The following is a 27978-nucleotide window of genomic DNA, read 5'->3' as shown; positions in this document are numbered from 1 at the left end:
CATGACCCCCATTTTGGCGACCAAATACGGTTTGGTTTGGTTTGGTTTGGTTTGGTTTGGTTTGGTTTGGTTTGGTTTGGTTTGGTTTGGTTTGGTTTGGTTTGGTTTGGTTTGGTTTGGTTTGGTTTGGTTTGGTTTGGTTTGGTTTGGTTTGGTTTGGTTTGGTTTGGTTTTTTGCTGTTGTTGTTGTTGTTTTGTTTTTTTTTGTTTTTGTTTTTGTTTGGGGGAAGGGGGCGCAAATGTTTCAAAATTTTGAGGTTCATTTAACAAAAAAATGTTTTTATTGGCACTACCAATATAAGTATAGCACTTACAAACTTTTCGGTGTCATAGTACGTAAAGCCTGGCTTCATGACATAATCAGATGACGCAGAGGTCCTCGTGTGGTTACTAAGCTCACACACGTGAAGTGGAGTGCCTTCGTCTTGAAAATTGTACGACTTGCAACCTTTAGTTTGAAGACATTGGAATGCGCAGTCAGGGTAAGAAGTGACTTCATGGTTTGCTATCACGTGACCACTTAGTGCTTGATCTAGCAATTTGACAAAAGAAAATGGATTACTGTTTAATTATTTTATTTATTTATTTCATGATTCGCCCAAGGGCAGGTGATAATACAATAGGACTCTAGGTCCCCTATATAATATTAACACCCAAACCCAACCCCGATGAAAAAAATTAGAAAAACTAGTACCAACCAACATACACATTAAAAGAATCTTAGATATAGGAAAAGGAAAATGTAACGACAATTAGCAACTACAGATACTCAAACGATTAATTCTACGACATTTAGGACAAATGAACTTATATGAACGTATATTATCTCCATCAAATACTAATTTAAGCCTTTCAAAAAAGAAATGCTTTAACTTATTTTTAAAAGAAGAAATGGAAGTTTGTGACTTAATGTTATCTGGTAAGGCATTCCATAAATTAGCTAGACGATTGAAAAAGGAATCGCGAAACAAACGGGTTTTGAAAGGCGGCGTATTTAGATAAATGCCTGAGCTGCCGCGGCGGGATCTGCTATTGCAGTGCTGAATGTAATTATGAATATTTAAATTAATTTCACCAGACTTGCATTTAAAGAAAAATACTAGGTCGAAGTATTCGAGCCAAATAGTTAAGCGGTAATAGGCTTAGGCGCAGTAACCTATCCTTATAACTAAGGGTGTCTGATTTGCAAATAAACTTGGTGGCCCGTCTTTGAGTCTTTTCGACTAACATGAGGTCTTGGATTATGGATTGAGGGGCCCATACCTGGGATACTGTGCTATCTGTTGTAGATTTCACTACATCTGTTGTTTAATTCAGTTACTCATCTACTTATGATTTACTTACGAATTCGAAAGAGATATTCTCAGCAGGGACGATTGCCATTTAGTTTAACTGAATGGTGGATATCTATCGAAACTTATTTATCCGTCGATTCTATCATTTATTTGTTCATTGTGTTAGGATTTCAGAGAGCTTTAAACAAATATATATGAGACAGAAAATGAGAATCATAAAATCGAAGGAAAAAAATTGAGCAAAAACAATACAGGCACGCAGTCCATGGTGTTTGACAAGGATTCTTTTTAAAAGTTCATAATAGGAAGAGTGAATAGCATTCCACAGTGCTTTGCGAAAGTAGATTATATAGAATATGGCGCAAAGTTTTCAACATGACTAACACGCAACAAGAATAAAACGCCTTTATAATAGAGTGCAGACTGTTTTTCCTTGAAATAGTATTACAGTGCGACTACTAATATATTTCCTTCGCAAATTAGTGATTTGTGTCACCAAAGATATAGAAAAATAGTAATGTACGACTTCAAATACGACGGGAAAGCAAATTAGAAACCGTATAAAACACAGTCTTCATGATTACAGTTTGTTTCTTCCAATCATAGATATAATCAGGCTGACACTGTTAGATCTTATCGCCTTGTTGCTATGCGACAGCATGTTTATATTCGAAAACAAAGGTGCCGGCAGTCTTCTCAGACATGTAAACCCATGGATATTTGTCCGATTTGTAGCAATTCTATAGTTCAGAATCCTACTTCTGATTGGATAATTTGTAGAAAATTTGTAGACGTGGCTTTGGTTGGAGTAGTCGCACTGTAAATAAATCGTACAAAAAAGAACCCATGAAAAAATTGGAAACAAAGAAACTAGATGTTTTTAGTTCTATTTAATTTGTATGCTATTTTACGGATGTATGGTTTGCACTCTGTTAATGAGAATTAATGTTTCTACTTTGCTGGATTACGCAGTATTCAAAATAGCAGGGTTTGTTTTCGAGTTGTAACACAGGTTTAATTTCAATTATTCACATTGCGTGCCTTTCTTCCAAATATATGTACACAAAGTTTTGTGTGGGATGTGAAGGTAAGTTATAAATGATAGCCAATTGATGATTATTAAGTTTATCTGACATATATAGGGTTATGAGTTATAAAATTGGGTTGAAGAGTCGTAACTAAAGGCTAGAAACTAAATGTTAGAGTCAAAACCGTAAGTAAAATTTCAATGTTTTGACCATTTTTACGCTTTTCAAAAGTTGTGGCCGTAGCAAACTACTGACAATTCTAAGTACAGAATCCATTCACCACCGTTCATAAGTCGGTTCACTAGTCAAAAATAAAGCACTGAAGAGAGGGGCTTAAAAGTAGTTGTGGCAGCCAAACAGTGACTTGGGCCGTTAGTAACTAATAGCATTAAATAGCACGCACAGGAAAGTTGGATTTCTTAATGCAATAATTCGCAATAAATGGAAACTTTACTAAATATTAAAAAATAACTTCCTTTACATTGTCCAATTTCTTTTGTGCCAGTGAACTATAACATGACGTTTCTTGATTGCACTTTATTTATAAGTTTCTCGTCGAATCTACTCGAGCGGTTATTGCATAAATAACGTGGCTTTTTGTAGTTGACTGGGGGGCAACTGAACAAGCGGTTGACTGAGAGGCAACTAGCGGATGTTAAGTCAAAACTTGTCAAACTTAGTACTCAAACTTTAACAAATAGACATCAGATTTTTATTGACGATGAATTGCGTCATCACATTGTCAAAGTAGTGTGAATTCACGAGGTGCAACCGAGCTTTATTTGTCTGTCTTCCTATTGATGATAAAAAATAACCAATCAGCGCGCGAGAAATTTGTAAGGTATTGTACCGGGGGGGGGGGGGGGTACTCGCCTATATTTGCTATACGGGTATGTGCCGCCCTATAGGGTATGGTTTTTCGGCTTTTGGGTCTGGGGTAGGGTATCATTTTTTGACATTTTGTCTGGGTATCATTAGGGTATCATTTTTGCATGGCGAATAGGCTACGCTTTCTGCAGACACAAAAACAATAAAAACGTTAGTAAATATTGATTGCAATCAATTGTAAAACCGTATTTTCCGTCTTTTAGTCTGGGATAGGGTGTACAATTCTTAGTTTTAGTCTGGGGTAGGGCTATTACCGGGAGTGACGTCTATTGATAGCAACCAATTAGACAAAGTGACTTACACTGGTGACTAATTTTTTCTACGTATGTAATGAACATCTGAGTTTTGTTTTTCAGAATTGGCCCAAGTCGAACCCACCTAAATTTCCGAGTTCCTAAATTTCTTCGACGACCTTCGGGCCCTGACCGGCTTTGACCTTCGAGTGGCGCACATCGTGACGTGTTTACAATGAAAGTGTTATTTGAATGCACTTAATTTTGCTAAATAATGATGCTTGATTCTCTTGGGGAAAAAGTTGTCGTTACTTATTAGCGTTACTAATGTGTTAACACGACGATGCAAACACTCTATTGGCAGGAAAAATACCGTGCTTAGAAGTATGCCAATGCCTTAAATATGGTAATACTTTTGCGCGTTGCGCTGTAAATAGATATTAATAAACATGTTACCTTTTTTGAATTGGTCGAAAACCGCCATCTTATTGCATGAGTCTCTGTAAGGACTGTGACCGTAGGACGTTACTGCGCATGTCAGAAACGTCAACAGGGATAGACTCGATGACAACATAACTTCAAAGAAGAAAAAAATTATGATTATAAATTATTTATCTAATAGGTTACCATGAAACGTTACGTAGTATAGGTAGTCCAATAAAGGTTGGTAAGGGTTTATTGTTTGTTAAATGCATGGATATTAATCCAAACAGCGAGATTACACAACAGTAGGATATATTCCTATTTCATGCATTCGTCGTTTTTCTTTTAATTTCTTCTTTTTCTTCTGTGCTGACTTTCATCTATTTAGCATGCAACATGCGGCATGTAACATGCAACATGCTACACATCTTCACGCAAACTTTTTCCTATTTTATTTTCGAAATAAATCTGACAAAAAAGAGCGTAGAATAGCTATATAACTATTATGCTTTTTCCTTTAACATTTTTTTTGTCTCGCACACTGATATTATCTGATGCTATTGTTTTGATAGTCTTGCTCTTCTTTGCTTTTCTAACACTGATGAAAACACTAGGGATGCATGGCAAAACATGCCTGTTAAAATTCAATTAAAAAGATTTGCGTGTTTCTCACGTTATGTGGAAATAATCATGAAATAAGGAAATACTTTAAAGAAAGACGGTAAGAGATATAGAAATTAAAAAAGAGAAAGAAATATTTATTCCTTGCGTTTTCTTTTTTCCTTTCATTTTCATTTGAACATACATTCTCATTTTATAAAAAATATTTAAACACTAGGATCTTTTACTCAAAGCTACCGACAACAAATCAACCTTGATTTTATGACAAGGACAAGGACAAGGACAGGAAGAAGGACAGGGACAGGGACAAGGACAGGGACAGGGACAAGGACGACAAGGGAACGGGGAGAAGGACAGGGAGAGGGACAAGGACAAGGGGACAGGGGCAAGGACGGGGACGGGGAGAGGGACAAGGACAGTGACAAGGACAAGGACAAGGACAAGGACAAGGACAAGGACAAGGACAAGGACAAGGACAAGGACAAGGACAAGGACAAGGACAAGGACAAGGACAAGGACAAGGACAAGGACAAGGACAAGGACAAGGACAAGGACAAGGACAAGGACAAGGACAAGGACAAGGACAAGGACAAGGACAAGGACAAGGACAAGGACAAGGACAAGGACAAGGACAAGGACAGTGACAAATTGCAGGTGCAGATGAGTCAGTACATAAAAGTGCATAAAAAAACAAGGATATATTTTTACCTGGTGTTAACGAACTACTGCATCGTGTGTTTTTTCTGCTAAAGATTTAGAGGTCAAAAATATTAGACTTTTCTGTTTTCTCTTTTCTCACAATGTGCGACCCGGAAAGGATTGCATGAATATTAGTCCAAGGTCCAATAAAAAACAACTCTTATACCCCAGATTTTTCTAATAATTTATTTAAAACTGTTGAATTTGATTCACATTGAATACCTTTGCTTTAAAATTTGAATATCTATGGTTCTGAATACATAGTTGGGATTCTTGTCAAATATTTTGAATGAGGCACTGCAGTTATCCCACTATAAATTAGAATATGTTATTTCATGTTCAATTAAGAGAAAGATTTTTTCCTAATCTTTTTTGTTACGATGATAACCAAGAAAAAGTTGCTTGAAAATTAGTTGGATAAAAAAAACTTTTAACGAAAGTTTTTTTCCATTAAATTATTCATAACGAGAAGTAAATTACTATTGACTTAATCACATTGGAAAGCGTTGCTTTATTCTACACAGTTGGGAGCCTTCACGGCTCTTTGAAACTAAAGAAACACAATGGGAAATTATTTTAAAAAAATTAAGAATAAAAGTGTTTGAGAATTGAACTTCAACTTGACTCTGTGGATTCTTTGGATTCTTTTATGGTTCTTTTCAAAGTGTCTAATTCCTGCTCTGTTCATAACAATGCATGACCGAATAGACAAATATTTGTAATAATAGTATTCTTATGTTTTCTTAGTGGCTTTTTCTCCCTTTAGAATTATGTCATGACAGAAATCGTTAACACGTGATGTAATATCATTGGTTGCTATGTAACATGGGTAAACGTCAGAAGGGTGCAGGGGAAATGAAATTGAAAGGACCCCCCAACAGTAACCTATGCAGTACATCAGTTCTTCAAGTAGATCATGATGGTCAACTCAACGAAACAGCATCGACTTTGACCTCCTACCAACACTATACTTTCTTGTGTTGACATCTTTGTCTTAACTATTATTCAGACGTTTAGCGCTTTGAGGCAATCACTTGTACTTATGCAAATCTAAATTGTATATAAAAGTTATTAAATTTGTGTACCGAAAATTACTAAAATTATGACATTCGCTTTATAAGAACGGCCATTATTATTATTATTATTATTATTATTATTATTATTATTATTATTATTATTATTATTATTATTATCTTCTAATCGATTCAATCAGAAAATTGTAAACTGCCTAGGTTATAGTGAGGTTTACAGTTGTGTGTAATAAAAATTAAAATAAAGTTTTCATTATTATTATTATTATTATTATTATTATTATTATTATTATCTTCTAATCGATTCAAGCAGAAAATTGTAAACTGCCTAGGTTATAGTGAGGTTTACAGTTGTGTGTAATAAAAATTAAAATAAAGTTTTCATTATTATTATTATTATTATTATTATTATTATCTTCGTTTATTTTTACAGTCAAACAATCTGAAGCGTTGACCCCTAGATTCGATTAATGAAATCATTAGTCAATTATTCTCGCAATTAAGCCCAACTTTTTTTGCTTATTTATTTCTTGATGTCAATTTTTTCGACCAACATTGTCGAAATTAGAAAATGAAAAAAAAAAATACACCTTTAACCATGGATACTCAATGAGTCGTATAATTCTATCTATTTATTTTTTTATTTTTTTATAATTCTTCTTTTCATATTCAAGCAGTGAGCGCCAAAAACTATTTTCTTGAAGAAAGGCTGTTGTACAAGCCTAAAATCTTGTTATTCACAAAGTTTAACTTGTTTGGAAGTGGAGATGACGGATGAATTAACAGATCAAAAACAGTTTTCCGTGTTTGATACTCTGATCAAAACACGCGCGATGTTGGGAGAACACGAGAGGAGCGTAGGAAACCACGACGCGCAGCGGAGTGGTTTCCAGCTTCTCGAGTGTTCTCCCAACATCCCAAGTGTTTTGATCAGAATATCAAACACAGAAAACTGTTTTTGATTTGTTTTATAAAATAACAAACGCGCGAAAAGATCGAAAAAAAGCAAAGTCTAAGTAAATTCTCCCTACGTGCCGTCTTATTCAAACTGACCAATGAGCGCGCGCGATAGATTAAAAATGACGATAGCGTGTTTTGATACTCTCATCAAACATGGTTTTCGACCAATCCTAGCGCGCGTAGTATACCAATCATTTTATAAAGTGGAATCAAAGTGTCAATCCAAAGCAAAACTTATATTCGCTTTTTGCTTATTTCCCATATATTTTCTATAAAAAAACCCTGACAAAGCAACATTCTAACACAAATGCAACAAAACATCTTTATACAATTGAAAATACCCGCCGCTTCAAACAGGCATTTTATCATAGTACATCAGTTTCTAACTGGTTTTGAGTGTTTACCCAAAACGAAAATTGGGATCAAAACTCATACGAAAGTCTAGTTTTTGGCGCTTTTTGCCATTATTGCTCATTATAGAAATAAATGTCTCCTATTATTAGCTACGTCCTTGTATCCTCGATGCATTGATAGTAATAATCGTTCGATTACATCATGCTCAAGTGTCCTTGAAGAGACCGCGTGCGTTTAGCAATTGCCAACACAGTTGTCAAGGTTTTCGAGAGGAGATTTATATTAGTCTATTATTTTTCTTCTCTTGTTTTGTCTTATGTCTTCTTTTCTCTCATCTTCAATTGTCTTGTTTTGTCTTGTCTTGTCCTGTTTTTTCTTGTCCTGTTTTATCTTGTCCTGTCTTGTCTTGTCTCGTCTTCCCTGTTATATTTTCCTCGTTTTTCATACTTATAACCAACACGATATTTTAAAACAGAAAAGCATTAATAGACTCGATCTTAACATCTGAAAGACCGAACAGAGAAACTTTGTAACTATAGCAATAACGTTGCTAGAATAGCTTAAGAATTCCCCTTAAAATACTGTTAAACCCTCAAATACATCACACTGGTTTTGACGCTGAACAGGGAAACAAGTGATTCTGAAGTATTTTATTTTTTCCAAGATTCTCAGAGAGCGTATAGTTAATGATCAGAAAGGTAAGTATGATATGGACGCATCATTATAGTAGGTGTTTAAATATCGACACGCTATCATATTTGTTCCTTTAACAAAGGAGATATTTATTATTGCCGGTTTATACAATGTATCCAAAGAGCTTCCGATTTCAATTATTTCTTTAATATTATTGGAATTAGCTGTGACTGGCGTGAAATCATATAGAGGTAGACATGATAAAAGAAGATGTAGGTCTGTGTTTACTGATGTTTATATACAACATCACTCTATGAAGAGTAGTTTTAATAAGTAAAACTGCCATTTTTATTCCAAAATTCTCATTTTCTTCTTCCCATGCCTTTTCTCCCTTCCTTCCTTCAGTTTTCTCTTTGAGTTTCTTTAAATTTGTAATCCCTTAACTATTTTTTTCCTTCCTTTAATCGCGCCTTACTTTCTTGCCATCTTCCTTCATTTCATTTCTTGTGTTCCTTTACCTTTCTTTTCCTTTGTTAATTCCTCAAGATCAGTGCTCATTTATTTAATCTGTTAACGTTAGTTCAATGTTTGTAAAACACTGTGGCCCGATAAAGATTTCCTTACTTCCTTTATTCAATTCACTCTTTCAGTTTCATCAAATATTTCTCAGTTGCCTTCTCTCTCTCTTTTTCTTTTTTCTTTTTTTTTTTTTTTCCTCCTTTCCGAGTTTTTTTTTTGTTTTGTTTTTCTTCTTTTCTCTATTTTTTCATCAGTTGTTTCATTGATATAGAATATCACTGGAAAAAATTGCCCATACATTTGGAATATTTGCTCTTTTCGGTCTTTTAAGCAACAAGGCTGTTCTTAAAAGTTAAGTTATACTAGCACAAGTAAACTGCGTGACAAAACATCCTAAATGACCCATAAATCTTCTGTTCTTTCGCTAACTAGTAGTTAGCGTGTTTTCGAGGCTACGAAACCTAAGAAGCCATAAGAGGCGAATGTATAGGCCAACAGATAGTATGAGCTTATAAAATCAGCAAAAATACGGTTCTGAATTTTAACAAATTCCTATGAATTATATACCAAAATGTTCAGGAAAGCCCGGGGTTTTCAAATCTACTTCTGTTTTTTGACAGGTTTTGTTTTATATCAAGGAAAGACGATTTTCTAGCTTGACCCCGGTTATGTCATGCATTTTCTCTTGTAAAATACGTCCAATAGCGTACATTCAACTCAAAAAGTACGCTGGTTTTTTTTCAATAGAATTCAATCTAAACCATATAATACAGTCCGTGAATAGCTGAAATAACTGAATCCACTTCTGTTTTTTTCCTAGATGGTCATTATTTTGAGAAAAGATCCAAAAACCGTGTTTTTGAGACATAATTTGTATGGGCTCACATGAGGGGGCGTGAGCTTGAAATCGTAGCTGACCAAATCTAACATATTTTTTCTGATGTTAACGCTTCTAAAACACTGAGTTTCTGATTTGCCAAGCATTAATAATTTAAACAACTCCAACAATATATAAATCGTTAACAGACATTTTTTTCAAATTATCAAGGATGTGATTTTCAAAGAAATTAACATTTTAAAATTTTTAAATGCCCCAAGGCAAAATGGTGGTCACTGTCAAAAGCATTTCAAATCAAGGACCACTGAGAGTGATAGTGGAGATGAAAGTAGCAGACTGTTATACTATGGTTTTCCATATTCTATGAACTCACACATTTACACCCATTTTCAAAATAACGCGACCTAGACGAATTCAGACGTTTGGAGTTTTGGCTTCCGTCAATCAAAGTTTATAGCACGGACTAAGTTAAAATAAATTACCGCTCAACCAGTTAGAAACAACCATTCACACGCTTGAAATGGTCAAACTGTAATTCCAATCGTAAACTTATGTTAATCGAAATATTATAAAGTTTAAGAAAATGCCAATCAATAAATATGTTTGAGTTTGTTTTCATACCTGATCTTCAAGGTTATAGATTTGTTGCATTTATTCTCAATCAGGAATAACTATTGACTTTTAAGTCTTCTAGATAATCAGTATTCAAGCGAGCCATGATGTTATAGCAACTTGAAATGGCTTTCGAGTTGGCGGGACTTTTTTGAACTCGGCCCTTCTGGTAACTTTGATTGACGGAAGCCAAAACTCAGCATCCAGACAAATATGGAACCGTGTAGGTCGGTCACGTAATTTTGAAAATAAGTGTAAACGATTCGTCGAGAAATTGTCTTTTCACTGCAACCAAGACCAGTCAAAATATGAAAGGTATCGACTGCTTATTTTTGATTAACGGCAGCCAAAAAAAAAAAAAAAAAACAGTTTCAGCGTGCAGCTCGCAACCACCGAGTTCGCACAATATGGAAAACCGTAACTGAAGGCTAAAACGAGTTTGTGAAAAGTCGTTTGCAGAAAAAAAATTCTGATTGCGTACATACGATTTTTTTAAGGTAGGCTAAGTAACAGATCGGACCCGCATGAAACAACATCTGGGATATTCAAAGTCAAGGCAAGACTAATTTACAGATCCGATTGAGATCGAGATGTTTCAAGTTAGAAAAGTTTTCTTGAATTATGGGATGATTTTTTAAACAACGAAAATTACAGAATTTGAAAAATTACTCTAACTTTTTATATACGACTGTCAATTATCTATTCGGTTTCGACCTCGACAAATTTGGCGCCAGCCCTAAACAAGAGTCTTGCCTTCCGTCCATCAAACTCACGATAACAACTTTCGACATGACAAACTACTAAAAGAGTTAGAGGTGGAAAGCGATTATATTACTGATGGTATCATCATTAGGTCCAAAGCCAAATGGTGTGAACAAGGTGAAAAAAATACGAAATATTTTTTATATTTGGAAAAGCGAAATAAAACTAAAACACACGTTAGAAAACTATTAAAAGAAGATGAAACTGAAATTACAGATCCGAAGGAAATACTCCGAAGAATAAAGACATTTTTCCACTCGATCTATAAATCTAAATCAGATAAAACAATAAACGATTGTCAGGATTTTTTATCGCAACTTCAAACTCCATCTGTTTCTGAAGCGGATAAGGAATAATGTGGAAAATTGATGACGAATGAAGAATGTTTTGAGGCCCTGAAACAAATGGGCCGGTCTAAGACACCGGGTAATGATGGCTTAACTAAGGAACTATATATGTATATGTGGGAAGATTTGAAGGAAGATTTGGTAAAGTCTTTAAATTATAACTTTGAAGTGGGCTCCTTGTCAACATCACAAAAGCAAATTTTAATTACACTATTAGAAAAACCTGGCAAAGATATTAGAAACCTGGACGCTTGGCGCCCTATTAGTCTTATAAACGTAGACGTTAAAATATGTAGTAGAGTTCTAAGTAATAGAATGGCTAAAGTCTTACCCTATTTAGTAAGCTATGACCAATCTGCTTTTGTTAAAGGAAGGAATATTGAGGAACCCGTTAGGATAATCCAAGATATTATGGACTATCTAAAACAAAAAGATGAATACGCGTTGCTTTTCGCAGCGGATTTTGAAAAGGCATTCGATTCAATTGAACATAATTTTATCTTTGCAGTATTACATAAATTTGGTTTTGATGAAGATTTTATTAAATGGATAAAAATTCTTTTGCATGACAATCAAAGCTGCATCATTAATAACGGCGTGGCAACTGAATTTTTTGATATCCACCGAGGAACGAAACAAGGAGATCCCATTTCCCCTTACATCTTCATACTGACTATAGAAATCATGGCAATTATGATTCGGAGCTGTAATGAAATAAAAGGAGTGAATATCGAAGGAGAGGAAAAAAAGTTGGTTTTATTTGCAGATGACACCACCTTTTTCTTAGGAGACATAACTTCGTTCAACAACGTGTTGGAGTTACTAGAACAATATCATAACTTCTCATCTTTAAAAATAAACGTAAGCAAATCAGAAGTCGGATGGTTAGGAAGAGTAAATCGGGACCAACCACAAGAATGGAATGAAGATTTCCAATGGAAAAACTTTTATCAAGAAGGGATAAAAATACTGGGTATATACTTCTCGTATAATGATAAGTGCAGATATGAACAAAATTTTAAACGGATATTCACTAATTTTCAGAAAATTTTATCGTTATGGAAGACAAGAAACCTAACACTTTATGGTAAAATCCAAGTTTTGAGGTCACTCGCGCTGCCTAAATTGCTCTACGTTTGTTCCGTGCTTCATGTTTCAGAAGATTTTGTTAAGATAATAGAGAGTACAGTACAAAATTTCATATGGAATGGAAAAAAAACAAAAATCAAACACAGTACGTTAATTGGCGATTATGAGTTAGGAGGATTAAAACTGCCGGATTTTCAAGCCTGTATAAAAGCTAATCGAGCCAAATGGGCAATTAAACTATTCCGATCCAATGAAGAAAATAAGAATTTAAGTAAAATTCCATCCACATATCTTAAAAGTATAGGAGGATTTCACCAAATAAAGATAAATTTTGATAGAAAAAGGATACCAAATATTGTTCCAGCCTTTTACAAGAGTGTACTAATAACGTGGTCAGAGGTATCAGAAAGTAATAGTGATGAACCAAATGATATATATAATCAACACATTTGGAATAATAGATATATACAAATAGGAGGAAACTCCGTTTTTTATGATTACTTCGTCGACTTGGATATTAAAAACATCTCAGACCTATGTGATGACAATGGTGAAATAACTTGGGAATATGCAAAACGTAAAGGACTTCGGGATAAAGATTTCATGAGATGGGCTGGAATAAAGCAAGCAATCCCGGCGTTATGGAAAAAACAAATAGAAGGAAAAAAGAATGTTTTCAAACAGAATCCTGATAGTTTAAAATTAGGGAATCAAAATAGGGAATTGAGTAAAATAAATACAAAGCAGCTGTACCAGTGGTTCATAGAGAAAAAATTCAAACATCCGACCTCTCAAGGTAATTTAGTAAAAAGAATAAATCAGAATGATCTTTGGGATTGGAATAGTATTTATAATAGGATATATAAGACATCCATAGATACCTATTCTCGATTTTTTCAATATAAGGTTTTAAATAATATACTGTTTCTTAATCGCGATTTACATCGTTTTCGAATTCTCGATTATTCCTCTTGTTCTTTTTACCATATGCATCCTGAAACAGTCGACCACTTGTTTGTTGAGTGTGTGGAGTCTAAGAATCTATATTTTGAAATTCGTGATCATTTTAAAGAGTTCGGAATAAATTTGCCAGAATCCAATTTGTATAATATATTACTAGGTGTTGATGATATCGTACTTAACTATGTTCTGTTATGTTTTAAAATATTTCTTTATAAATCTAGAGATAAAGAAAAAATTCCCACTTTATCCCACTTCAAAAATGTTCTTAAACACAACAGAAAAATAGAGCATAAAATGGCCGAGCCAAAAGGTATTCTTGTAAAGCATAATAGTAAATGGAGTAAAATATCTCTAGCATTAGAATGAAGCGTCTGAATGGCTAGGGGCAGCATAGTGTTTTGTTTTTTTTTTTTGTTTTATATATATATGTATGTGTGTATGTATGTATATATATGTGTTTGTATGTGTGTATGTATATATGTATATATGTATATATATATATATGTATGTGTGTGTATGTATATATGTTTGTATGTATGTATATATATATGTATATATGTGTATGTGTGTGTGTGTATATGTGTATATGTATGTATGTATGTATTCTTGGCTTTCACGTGACGTCACTGACCTATTTCGACCTATCCAAATATGGGCGTCCGCCATCTTTGTGCCCCTCCGAGTGTGAAATGTTATGATAATAGTAGGCCATTTTTATAGTGTTTAGAGTTTTAGATCGCTTCAGAGCCAAATGACGTCTCAAAACTTTGGGAAATGGCTGTGCCAGTGCTCTCGAAATATGGATCAGGTCTTGAAAGTCATGTAAAGGAACGTTATTTGAAGAAGATCGAGGCAGTAGGCGTTGATCCAGTCACCATACCAAGTGAGCAGTTTGATCCTGAATGTTTGCCTCCAATAGAGCAGTCAGATTTGTTTAGTTACTTGGTTTTGCAGACAAGCTATTATACGAACGATCAGTTTAAAAATTACAAGAGTTTGGAAGCATATAATCAAGTGGTGTCTGGATTTGTGGCTTCAGTAAGAGGACGAATTATCTCAAGCAAGCATGTGGTCGTTGCGAAAGTTCGCCATTCCCAACGCATGAATGACCCTCTGGCCGATATTTGGATCATTGCCGGCAAGGATGGCACGATTTTTTCTGCTCATTGTTTGGGTTGTAAAGCAGGCCTAGCAGAATCTTGTTCGCATGTTGCCAGCGTCTTATTTTACATCGAATGTTGGACAAGAATCAACGGGAAATTAGCCTGTACCCAAGTTTAAGTGCACGTGGCTTCTTCCCACGTATGTCAACCAAGTATCTTACGCAAGGGCCAAGGACATCGATTTCTCTTCTGCGAAAAAACTCAAAGAGATTCTAGACAGTAACATTGATAAATTGAATGATGAAAATTTAGGACAGTCTCGTAAAAATCAAGCTGGACCTGGACGAGACCCGAACCCTTCAGCCCAAGTTTCAGCAGCGGAAAAGGAGGAATTTTACACAAAACTCTCCAACTGCCAAACAAAAGCTGCTTTGTTAAGTTTAATCGACCCCTTCGCTGACCATTTCATTTCCAAAAGTCGGAATGTTCCAGTTTTATGTGATCTTTACGAGCCTTGTAATTTAGATCTAGATTATCTAGAACTGTTGCGAAAGTGCTTAGATGTCAAGCTGAACATTTCAGACGAGGAGATAAAAGCGGTTGAGCAAGACGCAAGAGATCAAGCTAAGGGCCCAGGTTTTTTTAGACATCGTGCTGGCAGAATTGGAGCCTCTGTATGTGGTGCTGCCTACAACACCAACCTAGCTCAGCCCTCCCAGTCACTGATCCAATCTATCTGCTACCCCCACTTGTACAAGCTGGATAACAAGGCCATTCGACATGGCATCAAGTACGAACAGTATGCCATTAATGCATATGAAAGCTTAATGAAAACAAAGCATATTAACTTTGAACTTAAGAGATGTGGTTTGTTCATCAACAGGGAATTTCCTTTCATCCATGCAACCCCAGACTTTTTAGTTTCTTGCAATTGCTGCGGATTGGGATGTGGAGAGGTGAAATGTCCCATTTCCATCCCCAACTGTGACTTTAAGCAGTATGTTCTACAAAAAAACTCTTGTCTTGAGGTGGTAAATGGCCTAATGAAGCTAAAGAAGAGCCACAATTATTACTTACAGGTTCAACAACAGTTGTTTACTCTGCCAGAAAGAAAATATGTTGACTTTGTTGTTTGTGCTGTGGATTCAGATGGAAATGCACACATTGTGTGTGAGAGAATTTACCCAGACCCCCACCACTTCAAAACTGTCGTGAAAAAGCTTGAAGCATTTTGGAGGATTGGCATACTCCCTGAGATCTTGGGACGGTGGTACACAAGAAAGTGCAATGTTATCATTAAAGTTCCAGGTGATCAAGCAGTCTGCTTTTGTAGAGGACAGTGCAGTGATGAGATGGTCTCCTGCAGTAATGCTGACTGTCCATATGGCCAATTTCACATAGAATGTTTGGCTGTAGGTGGGAAGTCCATACCTAAAAGATGGTATTGTCCTCACTGCAGCAGGCTGCCACAGTTTAAGAGAGGAATTGGGGCTTCAAAAGCCAAGCCGAAACCATCTACTGTCAACCAAGCTGCAATGCAATACAATGCTATTTGTGTTTGTAATGCAAAGGCACTCATAAGTGATAAACTGGTCGAGTGCCACAATGCCAACTGTACAAATGGTCATTTTTTTCATCTTAGCTGTTTGGGATTGAAAAGAATGCCAAAGAATCACCAGTCAACGTGGGTGTGTGGTGCCTGTAAAGCTAAAGAAAACAAGTCATCCACACCTACCACTTCTACTTCTTCAAAGACAACCTCTGCCAAGCCAAGCAATTCACCATCACCAGAAACTTCAGAATCACAAACAGTTGATTGTAATAGTGATAGTGAAGATGATATTGAAATCACACAGGTTACAACCGGTGTTGTTGACAAGTATAGTGCCCTTGCAACACTAAACAATGCTGATTATGACCTCATCAGTGATCCTGCTGGATGGCTTAATGGTGATATAATTCAAGCTACCCAAGTATTATTGCAGAATGTAAACCAGTCAATTGAGGGATTTCAGCGCCCAACCCTAGGAAGAGTAAGGAACTTTGATGTAGTTTCGGGAGAATTTATTCAGATTTTGCATACAGGGACTGATCACTGGGTATGTATTAGCAGTATAGGATGCTTACCTGGTGTTGTAAATCTTTATGATAGTCTCTACCATCATGCAATTAGCCAGGAAATAGAGGAGCAAGCAAATGACTTAATCGGTGGAAGACTAGTTAATTTAGAATTTGTACCAGTTCAGCAACAAAGTAATGGTAGCGACTGCGGAGTTTTTTCAGTTGCTTTTGCTACGTGTTTGGCTTTTGGTACTAACCCCAGTCATGTGACTTTTGATGTTGCTAAAATGCGTCCCCATTTATTAGCTTCCCTTAAAGGTGGACAAATAAGCATGTTTCCAACTTTTTAATTTATTCTTTAGCAAGGAAAAATTATTAGTGATAAGTAATAGTCAGTAATATGACATAAATATTATAATAAATAATTTTTAATAAATAACCAAAAGCAAAAAGCTGATAATCAAAATAAATACTTCATTTAAGCGATTTAAATCAGACATCTTTTCATTGGAACTCAGTGAATAAATTGTAAAAATGTTTGTGTCTGAACTGTCCAGCATTATCAGCTTCTTACTTTAGGCTCAGTCAAAACAGATTAATTCTGCTTTGAGAAATACACCAACATATTAAAATCTTTTCTTTCGAGATTCAATCTACATCTCTTATTATGAAATCTAGTGACAATATTAAAATAAGCAGGAACCCATGCTCAGGGAAATGGTGTATCAGGAAAGAAACAGTAACATAACAATGAGTCATACATAGAGCAATATTTCTAGCAATAAAATTAATTAATAAACATTTCAGTTGCTATTGAATATTATTAGACCTCTGTTTACCTTTGGCATAATATTTTTCAATTTCTCTCTGGCTAAAAAATTGTTAGTTGAATCAAAATCAGTATTCATGTGTTAGCCACAGTTATCTTCTTAGCACATAATCTCAGATGAAAAATTAGGCCATAGGTAAAGAGTTATTTCACTTTCTTTTTCCTTCATGCCCTTTTTCATATCAAAATTTAATTTTTAAGATTGTTTGTCCCCTCCATATTTGGACTTGTTGAAGAACGTGAATAAAATTGTTGCTTTATTTCTAGTGAAATAGTAATTGTGATTTTAGTGTTTTGTGCCTGTCGCAATGTAATAATGATTTCTCCTGGTATAATGTTATTATAGAAAAAACTTTAAACATTGTTACCACCCCTGCTTTTTATGAAAAATGTACTACTCAAATGGCACTATGGAAGGACAAAAATTAACAAGTGCAGAGCAAACCCTTAAAATGCGGTCAACGATTGGTACCTGGAATTCAGGTGACCCATTCTGGTTGCTGCTTACAAAGTTTGTGGGCAGTGTTCCTTCCAGAAAAGTGTATTTTCGCCGCAGTAGACCGATCACTCTTTCGACGTGTATCCTAACACTGGCTATCCCCCTTGAATGTTCAACGTCAATGGGATCTAACTGGGCTTTCCCTTTGGTAAATGCTGGAATTACCAGTTTTCCATGCTTTAAACCAACACTTTCTGTGATGGTAAATCCCCGATCAGCCATGACTGTATCCCCTGGGGTCAACTTATCTAAGAATCCACAATTCTCAGTTAAATATTTATCTGAGGTGCGGCCACCCCAAGCTTCAGAAACAAAGCAAATTGTACCTTGGGGAGTGATACCAATAAGGATCTTTATGGTGTTGTGGTGCTTATAAGATGAGAACGTTTGAGCTCTGGCCAAAAGATTTGTTGGTTTTTCAATAAAAACTTCAAAGCAATCGATTATGACAGTTACTTTGCGTCTAAATGTATATTGAAAGCACATTGGCATAGTTTTCCACAACTGTTCCCTTTCAGGCCAATAGATAAAGCAGGACAACCTAGAATCCATTGCCAATATCCAAGAGGTAAATATTCTTGATACACTTGACAGGGACACCACGAAACGATACGCTAGGTCTTGAAAGGGAACGTTTAGTCTCAGCTTCATCAGTACCAGCACAAATTCTTGAAATCTATTAAGAACTGTAGATTTCCGTTGAACATGTGGCGCGACATGCTCAAACACCACCATCAGGACTTCATAGGAAGGTAGTCCTGTGTAAAATCGAACTTTATCAGTTGTATCGAAGAATTCTCTGTCCGGGGCTTGATATGCAGATTTTAAAAACATGTATTCAAATTCATCTGTCTGTGTGTCAGCGTTCTGTGAACCTTCAAAATAAGTTAAGTCTAAGTCCATCTGTGTTGACTCGTCCTTGAAAGTCACTACGGGTGTCTGGGTGCTCTTGTCGAGTATTTCTTCACGCTCATCATTCGCACTGCTGCAAGAAGGCTCAATATTAAAACATAAATTACTCTGTGTTTCGGTAGAAAACTCGATATCTTGGACAGCATTCCCAGTTTGATTCAAGTCCTTCTTTTTCCTCTCGACTCCAAGTTGCTGATGTTCTATGATTCGCTTCCTGCGCTCTCTTGCCCTTTCAGCTCGTTCTGTCTTAGCTTTCGCTGCTTCCTTCAGATCTTCTTCCTGACTTTCCTTTTTTCCAAGGTTAATAGTTGGAACCCAATCAATATTATATCTGTCCCAGACTTTTGCAGGCTTTCCAGAGACAAAGTGAAGACCACAAACACGTTCGGTTTCAAGAACCCTCTTCGCGTCAGTATCGCCTCGACTGATGGCCGAAATCCAAAGCCTTCTCCGCTCTCGTGTCATCTCTTCGTGCTCTTCGCCTTGATTCGATATCACTTTAGGTATTGAAGAAAAGGAAACTTTTTTCTTACCGCTCTTTGAACCGCAACCAACTACGATACAATGCACCATGTTCAGTGAAAAGTTCACACATATCTCTCTGTCGCGTCTGTTTGTTTACTATCGAGGGGCACAAAGATGGCGGATAGCAACCGTTGTCAAGACCGGTGTCACGTGGGTGAAAGCCAAGAATATATATATATGTATATATAATATTTTTGTATAAGGCATTAAAATAGTTTTACGATTAAAAAACGTATGTTATAAAAAGTGCTAAAAGGTAAAAATGATAGAAAGCATTCCGTTCTTTTGTTTTATAGTTTGACTCTTTGTCTCCATTTGTAAGACTAGGTTTCACAGGCCGTTTCAAGTAAAATCATTTTATCTATAATAAATTGTGTAGAGTAAATTAAACAAAATAGAACCATAGCTATGTGGAGGAGGTCGGTGTATGTAAAAAATTAGAATCATAGTTATTTATAGTTATGTGGAGGAGGTCGGCGTATGTAAAAAAAAATAAATAAATAAAAAAAAGAACCATAGTTATTTATAGTTATGTGGAGGAGGTCGGTGTATGTAAAAAAAAAAATAATAAATAAAAAAATAGAACCATAGTTATTTATAGTTATGTGGAGGAGGTCGGTGTATGTAAAAAAAAATAAAAAATAAAAAAATAGAGCCATAGTTATTTATAGTTATGTGGTTAAGTAGGAGATGAAGAAAAATTGTAACTTTTTAATATTCATTAAAAAAAAAAAAAACAACTCACGATAACAACAGAATGCAAACCCGAGCGAATTGATACCAATGCAAAACTTGTGAGGACGCGTAATTATGAAAGGTGCTGTAATAATCCTATGAGTTCTTGCAAACCTGCTTATTAAAATTGACAATTATCCTTAATCTAGATTTTCCACTAAAATGGTGGCTTTATTCTTTCCCGCTAAAAAATAAAACATTAATAAAACTTCTGAGTGCTCTTAAGATTTCAAATTTGAAGTTGATTGCGGGATAGTCACGCCCAAAACGCGGATTTCAGTAGTGTTCTAGCCCTGCGTGAAATGCATTCGTTTCTCATTCATTTGTTTGTTTTCTTAATATAACTTTCGTTGTTATAAAACACTCGACAAAACTACTCGATTCTGATTGGATAAAGGAGTACAATTAAATCCCAAATTGTACTCTGTAGATTCTCAATGAAGTTGCTCAATTTTGATGAGTGTATTATAAACAAAACTGATTCGCACGATCTTCTCGCACAATTCGAAATTTGTAGACACCTGAGTAGTATGTTATGTTGCGCACGGGCCGGATTTCGGGTGGGCTAGTGGTGGGCTAGCGGTGGGCTAGTGGTGGGCACATTAATTATTCATCGATCATTAGCATAAAACGACGGGTAGGTATTGTTTCGGGTTACCATGACGACCAATTGACGTCATAAGACTATTGTTGACCGGTATGAACAAGTCTTTGTTTCGGGAATGGTGGGCCAGTGATGGGCACCTCCATTGTTTATTAAATCGTTACCATAAAATGACGAGCAGCCTATTGTTTTTTAAATCGTTACCATAAAATGACGAGCAGACTATTGTTTATTAAATCGTTACCATAAAATGACGAGCAGACTATTGTTTTTTAAATCGTTACCATAAAACGACGAGCAGACTATTGTTTATTAAATCGTTACCATAAAATGACGAGCAGACTATTGTTTATTAAATCGTTACCATAAAATGACAGGGAGAGTATTGTTAGACAAATTTGGGCGAGTCTTTTGTTTACCAATCCAATTTATAGAGCGCGGGGATTTTGAATTTTATTCCACATTTGGAGCGCGTAGATATCGTTTTATGAATTATAATTTAGTGACTATTGTATCCAACACAATACAACTAATGACTCATAAACCACAAACAATAAGACTTACGAAGTTCTACCTCATTATTCAAATACGAATGAGAACGTTGGAGTGTAAAATCTTTATTTATAAACTAACATAAAAATACAATGCTCATTCTTCATCGCTACTTAAATTAAAAGTTTCTTGCTTGTTACTTCTGGGTGATTGGTAATGTATAGTCTTACAAGCATGGCAACGTGTAAGCACGCTTTTGAGCGTTTTCCTATTGACTGCAAATGGATGTTCACAAATACTACAGAGTGTTGAACTAGGAAAATTTACTAGCTTTTCGTGCCAAAGACACTTTGGACATTTCACTATTCTGTTCACTTTGACATCCTTGTTTCCACAGCAAACACAGGGATCTTCTTCTGTCTCACTTCCCTCATTTTCTTCTTCGTCCACCTCTCCCTGGTCTTGTTCAGAGTCATTAGTCTCAGAATTTCGGTCCTCCTCCTCCTCGCTACTTGATTCTTCACTATCAGATTCATCGGATTGCTCTTTATTATCCTCAAGTTCTTCTTTTTCCATTAAATCACTTAAGACTTTTTTGTTTCGAATCCATTTCTTATTAATCCCCAATTCTGCCAGTCCTTCCAGGAACGAATTGAGGGCTCTAGGCTTGAGGATATCAAGATTGTAGGGCAACAATACATAATCTAAGAGGTCTGTAATACTGGTGACAGGTATGCGCCTCTGGTTTCGCAAAAGCTCACCGCCTGGTGTCCAGAACACAATATTTTTGGAAGCCGCCATGCTATGCAAAAGATCCTTGGCATCTGACGCTGAAACACCGTCCGAAAGATCTTGCAAAACATTCTGAATAAGCGGTTCTTCTTCACTTTCTTCTTCATCATTGGACTCTTCATTGTCTTCTTCGTCTTCTTGTTCCCGCCATTCCAATTTTCTTTTCATGGTGATGTATCCCCAACTGAGTCTTAAATCAAATGATTGCCCGCGCCTACATCACTATCCATTTATAGCATCAAAAGTCCCGATATCAAAGCCGGGGTCAGTAAATCCGAAATGAATCCACCCCCCTCTTGTACAAGAATTTGTTTCTTTTTCTTATATGGAACACCAGGGTCGTTAAGATCACATATTGAGCTTTGGTAAGGTAGCAGATGATTCCGTTCTTGTTTTGTCGTAGGGATGTACTTATACAAAATATTATGGATCACTTGAATAATTGCGTGAACTTGCTCGGGTGTAGCAGTGCAAAGAAGGAAGTTCCTTTTGGTGTTCAGGAGAAGACACCAAGAGTTGGAGATAACCAAGATTGTTCTTCACAGCACGTGTATGAAATTTTATAGCGTGTAGCCGGGTGGCTAAGCTATTGATAGTCGGATAGTTTGATAGCTAAGCTACCGATAGCCTGATAGCTAAGCTATCGATAGCCTGATAGCTAAGCTATCGATAGCCTGATAGCTAAGTTATCGATAGCCTGATAGCTAAGCTATCGATAGCCAAGAAGCTAAGCTATCGATAGCCAAGAAGCTAAGCTATCGATAGCCTGATAGCTAAGCTAATGATAGTCTGATGCACGTGGTCTGAATGTGTATAAGAAGGACTGCAATCTCTAAGTTCACTCATAACTGAGAAGACTCGAGATGACTCGCATGTGTTTATTGTGCCAGAAATCGGTTCAAAACCTATCGTCTCATTTGTGAGTCGGGTCCACAAAATAAATGGTCCAGAACGCACATACTGGTTTCAGCAAGGAAAGATGATCAAAAATGACCTGGGTCATCTTTTCAAACCCACCACCTCACAGACGGAAAATGGTCCAACAGATATTTGTAGTAAATTCCAGTTGCTGCATCCATTTACTTGTATGGTGGGAGGAACTACAGGATGTGGAAAAACCTTTTGGGTACAGCAGTTATTGGAGCATGCGCAAGTGATGATCAACCCTCCACCTCAGCGTATTGTATACTGTTATTCTCAATGGCAACCGGCCTAATTAGAAATGTTAAGAACCGTGCCTGGCATTGAATTTATCAGAGGTATTCCGCAGGAACTGGATCAAGATCATTTTTTTGATGTAAATGTACGAAATCTTATAATGATCGATGACCAGATGACCGAAACTGGGAATGATAAGCGAGTTTTAAACTTGTTCACTAAAGGATCGCATCATCGCAACCTGAGTGTCATCTACATGGTACAGAACATCTTTCATCAAGGAAAAGTTAATCGAGGCATTAGTTTGAATTGTCATTATTTGGCTATATTCAAGAATCCAAGAGATAAACTTCAAATTCTCAATCTAGCCAAGCAAATGTATCCTGGAAAAACTGAATATTTTCTGCAAAAATATGAACAAGCTGTGAGTAGACCTTATGGATATCTCTTCACTGACTTAAAGACAACCACCCCAGACGACTGCAGACTGAGAACCAATGTCTTCCCTGGAGAGAAGAAAGAGCAAGAGAAAAATGTACCTGAGGAATTGCTTCATTACCTTTGTAGGCAGAATCTTGTACTACCCCCAGAGATTTCGAGAATGCAAAGCTTGAAAGATCAAATGAATACCCTTCTAAAGGATCCTAATATGGACAAAAGTCAAAAAGCAAGGCAATACGTTCAACTCCAGAACAATTATCTGCGCTACAAGGACAAAATAAATCCCAGCACAGTGGGATTAGGTAATTCAACACCCCTTAGTAGCTTCGCTGCCGAAATTCAGTCACCATCAGACCAATTATCTATCGAGCTCGCAAGGACTTCACCGCTACCTGCTGAACCTTCTAACTTTCTTCCTCCACCCGCATTATCACCTATCACTGCCTCTCCTGTGTTACTTTCCACTGAACCACAAATGCCACAGACTCCTACATCATCTATCATGGCACCTTCTCCTTTGATACAACCACCTTCTTCGCTATTGACCCCACCTGATTCACTTCCCAAACGTCGTAAACGACCACGTCTTGAATTACTAAACTATTTAGAAGGTGACCCCAACAAAAAGCCTGGAAAAAGTGTGCGTCGATCAATACGAGTAAAGATGAACCGTTCCCCTTATAAGCACTAGTATGACCACTAGTTCATAACCTTAGTCCAATAAAAAAAGTTTATAATAGTTGAAATAATGTTATTACTGTAGTAAATGATAAATAAAGATTTCACACTCCAACGTTCTCATTCGTATTTGAATAATGAGGTAGAACTTCGTAAGTCTTATTGTTTTGTGGTTTATGAGTCATTAATTGTATTGTGTTGGATACAATAGTCACTAAATTATAATTCATAAAACGATATCTACGCGCTCCAAATGTGGAATAAAATTCAAAATCCCCGCGCTCTATAAATTGGATTGGTAAACAAAAGACTTGCACAAATTTGTCTAACAATACTCTCCCTGTCATTTTATGGTAACGATTTAATAAACAATAGTCTGCTCGTCGTTTTATGGTAACGATTTAATAAACAATGGTCTGCTCGTCATTTTATGGTAACGATTTAAAAAACAATAGTCTGCTCGTCATTTTATGGTAACGATTTAATAAACAATGGAGGTGCCCATCACTGGCCCACCATTCCCGAAACAAAGACTTGTTCATACCGGTCAACAATAGTCTTATGACGTCAATTGGTCGTCAAGGTAACCCGAAACAATACCTACCCGTCGTTTTATGCTAATGATCGATGAATAATTAATGTGCCCACCACTAGCCCACCGCTAGCCCACCACTAGCCCACCCAAAATCCGGCCCGTGCGCAACATAACATACTACTTACCTGTGATTCTCTCGAATTAGACTCGCTTAAAACTAAGGACACACGGTGCAACATTGATTGCAATTTTGCATGCAATTGATGTTGCGAGCAATGACACACGACGCAATTTGTTGCACGCAACGCTGCTGAAGTGGAAAACTCCCGAAAAGGTAACCCAATCCGGAGTAGTTTATTTAGGGATCAGTGATCACTCACTCGTTTATATAACTCGTAAGAACGAACTGGAGCTCGAGTTATAGAAATACGTCAATTTAAACATTTTAATCAAAAGGAATTTTTGGGAGATTTTGTATAGAAACCATGGGATCAGGTCAACTCCTTTTGTGATCCTAATAAAATGTGGAAGTGCTGGCGTGATCTTTTGATGGATAGCATAGATAAACATGCCCCATTAAAGAGAAAGCGTGAAAGCGTGTTGGTAACAAGCACTCTCCATGGATCACAAATGATGTATTAAGGGAGTATAATCAGTCCGCTTCTCTTCTTAGTATATATTAATGATTTACCAAACTGTCTTACTGTAGCCAAAACGAACATGTTTGCCGATGATACTAATATTGGCCTATCTGCAAATAACCTAAACGATCTCCAAATTAGAACGAACTCTGAACTCTTCGATCTTAATTGCCGGAAAAAACTCAAGGCGATAACCATGTTTAAAACAATGCATGAGCTTACTCCAGTGTACTTAAAAGATATATATTCTACCTCGCAGGACGTCTTACAACTTACGTGACCATTTACGTGATGATTTATTCCGTGTTTAAATAACGTCTGTATGTATGTATTAAAAAACTATCCCTCTTCAGCAACATTACCTGCAATGATGCGCGCGCAATGTTGCACCGTGTGTGCGTGCCTTAAAGGCTCGTCCATTATAAATTAATAATTGTACGAGAGGAACTTGCGATTTCCAATACTAATTTTCATTCTCAAAATTTTCATTGCTACAGATAATGGGCTCTTTTTCACGCTCTTTTATGCTGATTTTAGTATTTAATGCTCTCCTCGTCTGTTTAATCCTCGCTCTCCCACACAAAGTACTTGCAAAGCATGCGCAGTTGTACAAGGTCAAAGAAACAGGATCACGTCCGGTCAGTTTTCAATTATGTGGAGATAACATTTACAGCGCCTTCAAGAGCATTTGCTTCCCCAAGGGTTTCCGCTTTAAAAGAAGCTGTAAGTATATGTTATTTGTTCTCTCCTTCTCTAACCTTAAAACCAAGTGCTCACTACACTACACTACGCTACACTACACACTACACTACACTACACTACACTACACTACACTACACTACACTACACTACACTACACTACACTACACTACACTACACTACACTACACTACACTACACTACACTACACTACACTACACTACACTACACTACACTACACTACACTACACTACACTACACTACACTACACTACACTACACTACACTACAATGGGTAAGTTCGAAATGTGAAACAACCTTTGTTTTTATCTATGCGAAGAAACACCTTACTTATAGATAAGACCCTAGAATAAACTCTATACTTATGTACTTCAAGACACGTTTCACTCAGTCACAGATTGGAATCTGAAACAATCTCTGAGCTTATCAGGGCATTGAGTCAAGGCGCCGCACGGCACGGCAAAAGGCACGGCTAACTTACAGATCGAATTAGAATGCAGTTCCAGGTTAGGTTTGGGCATAGGGAGGAAAATTGCGGATTCCAGGAAAATTCGTAATTTGAATTTAAGGAGAAACCTTACGAACAATTCTACTCACTTGTATATTTAGACGTAGTGTGTACTGTTAGTAAGTGTAGCTGCATTAGTTTTGATTTTGTTATATTTTTTGTGATAGTTGATGGCTTTTTAACCGACGAAAACACAGCGAACCACTACTTGAAGAGACAGTCAGCCCGCCAATATAATTTAGTAGAAGAGTGCTGTAAGGAAGGTTGTGTTGCGGAAGAAGTCCATGAATATTGTCCTTAGTAATAAGAAATGTATTGGACTTTGCAGTTTATTGTTTGAGAGATTTTACAAGTGAAATTACTGCGTAGCTAGGGCAAAAAAAAAAAAAAAACATATCCCTGAAATAAAAATAAAATTGATGGCTTCGTAGTAGTTGTTGATTTTAGTAATTTTAATCACTAAAGAAATTTTCAACCCGTGAAAGAAAATGACTATTTCGTTAGTACTAATTGATAATAAATAAATAAATAAAGGAGAAGAAGGAAAAAATGGGTTTAGAGTCTACTACTTAACTATTATACGTATACACTCAATCGAAGAATCGTTGTCGTGTTCAGAAACATCGAACATAGAAGCTGAGACCGAAAGGCCGTATGGGAAGTACGTTAATTAGATTCATTCTGTGACCGGCGACCCGTGTCATCATCCACTGTTTTTACGCGTTTCGCATTCTAATAAACCGACTGCATTGATGGCGCAAATGAATAAATTACAATATAATGTCATTTCCCATGTGCCATTTCGGTCTCAGCTTTTATGTTCTATGTTTCTGAACCCGACAACGATTCTTTAATTGAGTGTAAACGGATATCGCGTATCAACATACCTAAGAGCCAACAATACAAGAAAATAACGGATCGTTTGAGTGATTATCAACACTACTGGACCAGGGCACAACTAATTTCAGTTGCTATTGCTTACTATCAATCACGTGACTTTTTGGAGTTGACTGGGGGGCAAACAAGCGATTGACTGGGGGCAACTAGCGGATGCTAAGTCAAAACATATCAAAATAAATCCTCAAACTATTGTATTTGACTATTTTCACGACATCAAACCAGAAAACAAGAGATCAAAACAACCTCCAGTATTCTACAAGCCATCAAAAAAGAGCTATTACCGGAAGTGACGTCTATTGATAGCAACCTATTAGCTTATATTTATTTGTAATAGCAAGATTATAATATCTCATAATATAGTTATATAAATTGATTAATAATTACAGACTAATAGTCTGTATTATAATAAACATAGGAACTGACAAAGATTGTGTAATTTGATTGTCTCTCTCTATATTTAGGAACTGAACAATGAGCAATAGACCCTTTTACCGCTGTGTTTCTTGATTATAGACTCATTTACTCAGGCTGAGCCTCGAATTTGTGAAAAAT

At 36.3% G+C, this 27978-nt stretch overlaps 4 protein-coding genes, 1 long non-coding RNA gene and 1 pseudogene across 6 annotated transcripts; 3 read left to right on the top strand and 3 right to left on the bottom strand.

Annotated features, from left to right (window-relative positions):
* Positions 1-295: 295 nt before the first annotated feature.
* Positions 296-10230, bottom strand: LOC116291061 (uncharacterized). 2 transcript variants are annotated; one of them, XR_004196542.1, is made up of 4 exons: positions 10144-10230; positions 5197-5234; positions 3901-4020; positions 296-532 (listed from the first exon to the last, which is right to left on the bottom strand). It is a non-coding gene; the product is annotated as an uncharacterized LOC116291061 (long non-coding RNA). The 2 variants fall into 2 exon arrangements; XR_004196541.1 differs by lacking the exon at positions 10144-10230 and having other exon boundaries at positions 5197-5291.
* On the bottom strand, positions 753-1383 carry LOC148911184 (uncharacterized; annotated as a pseudogene).
* Positions 8125-27852, top strand: LOC116304936 (insulin-like peptide 02). Its single transcript, XM_089029995.1, has 3 exons — positions 8125-8230; positions 25798-26023; positions 26694-27852. The coding sequence occupies exons 1-3, from the start codon at positions 8219-8221 to the stop codon at positions 26825-26827; spliced, it is 372 nt and encodes a 123-aa protein (XP_088886121.1). The 5' UTR covers positions 8125-8218; the 3' UTR covers positions 26828-27852.
* LOC148911183 (uncharacterized) lies at positions 13846-14628 on the top strand. Its single transcript, XM_089029991.1, has one exon. It carries the CDS (start codon positions 14070-14072, stop codon positions 14574-14576), a length of 507 nt encoding a protein of 168 aa, XP_088886117.1. The 5' UTR covers positions 13846-14069; the 3' UTR covers positions 14577-14628.
* Positions 14612-17554, top strand: LOC148911182 (uncharacterized). Its single transcript, XM_089029961.1, has one exon. It carries the CDS (start codon positions 15226-15228, stop codon positions 16807-16809), a length of 1584 nt encoding a protein of 527 aa, XP_088886087.1. The 5' UTR covers positions 14612-15225; the 3' UTR covers positions 16810-17554.
* Positions 17674-19379, bottom strand: LOC148911181 (uncharacterized). The gene has a single exon (XM_089029967.1). It carries the CDS (start codon positions 19270-19272, stop codon positions 17683-17685), a length of 1590 nt encoding a protein of 529 aa, XP_088886093.1. The 5' UTR covers positions 19273-19379; the 3' UTR covers positions 17674-17682.
* Positions 27853-27978: the final 126 nt, after the last annotated feature.

This window comes from Actinia tenebrosa, unplaced genomic scaffold (assembly GCF_029948245.1).
Source record: "Actinia tenebrosa isolate PJP-AT-01 unplaced genomic scaffold, QUT_ActTen_1.0 PGA_scaffold14__42_contigs__length_11649687, whole genome shotgun sequence".
In the NCBI taxonomy this organism is placed as follows: Eukaryota; Metazoa; Cnidaria; class Anthozoa; order Actiniaria; family Actiniidae; genus Actinia; species Actinia tenebrosa.
Note: the sequence above shows the minus strand (reverse complement) of the source record. Positions and strands in the feature narration are given on the sequence as shown.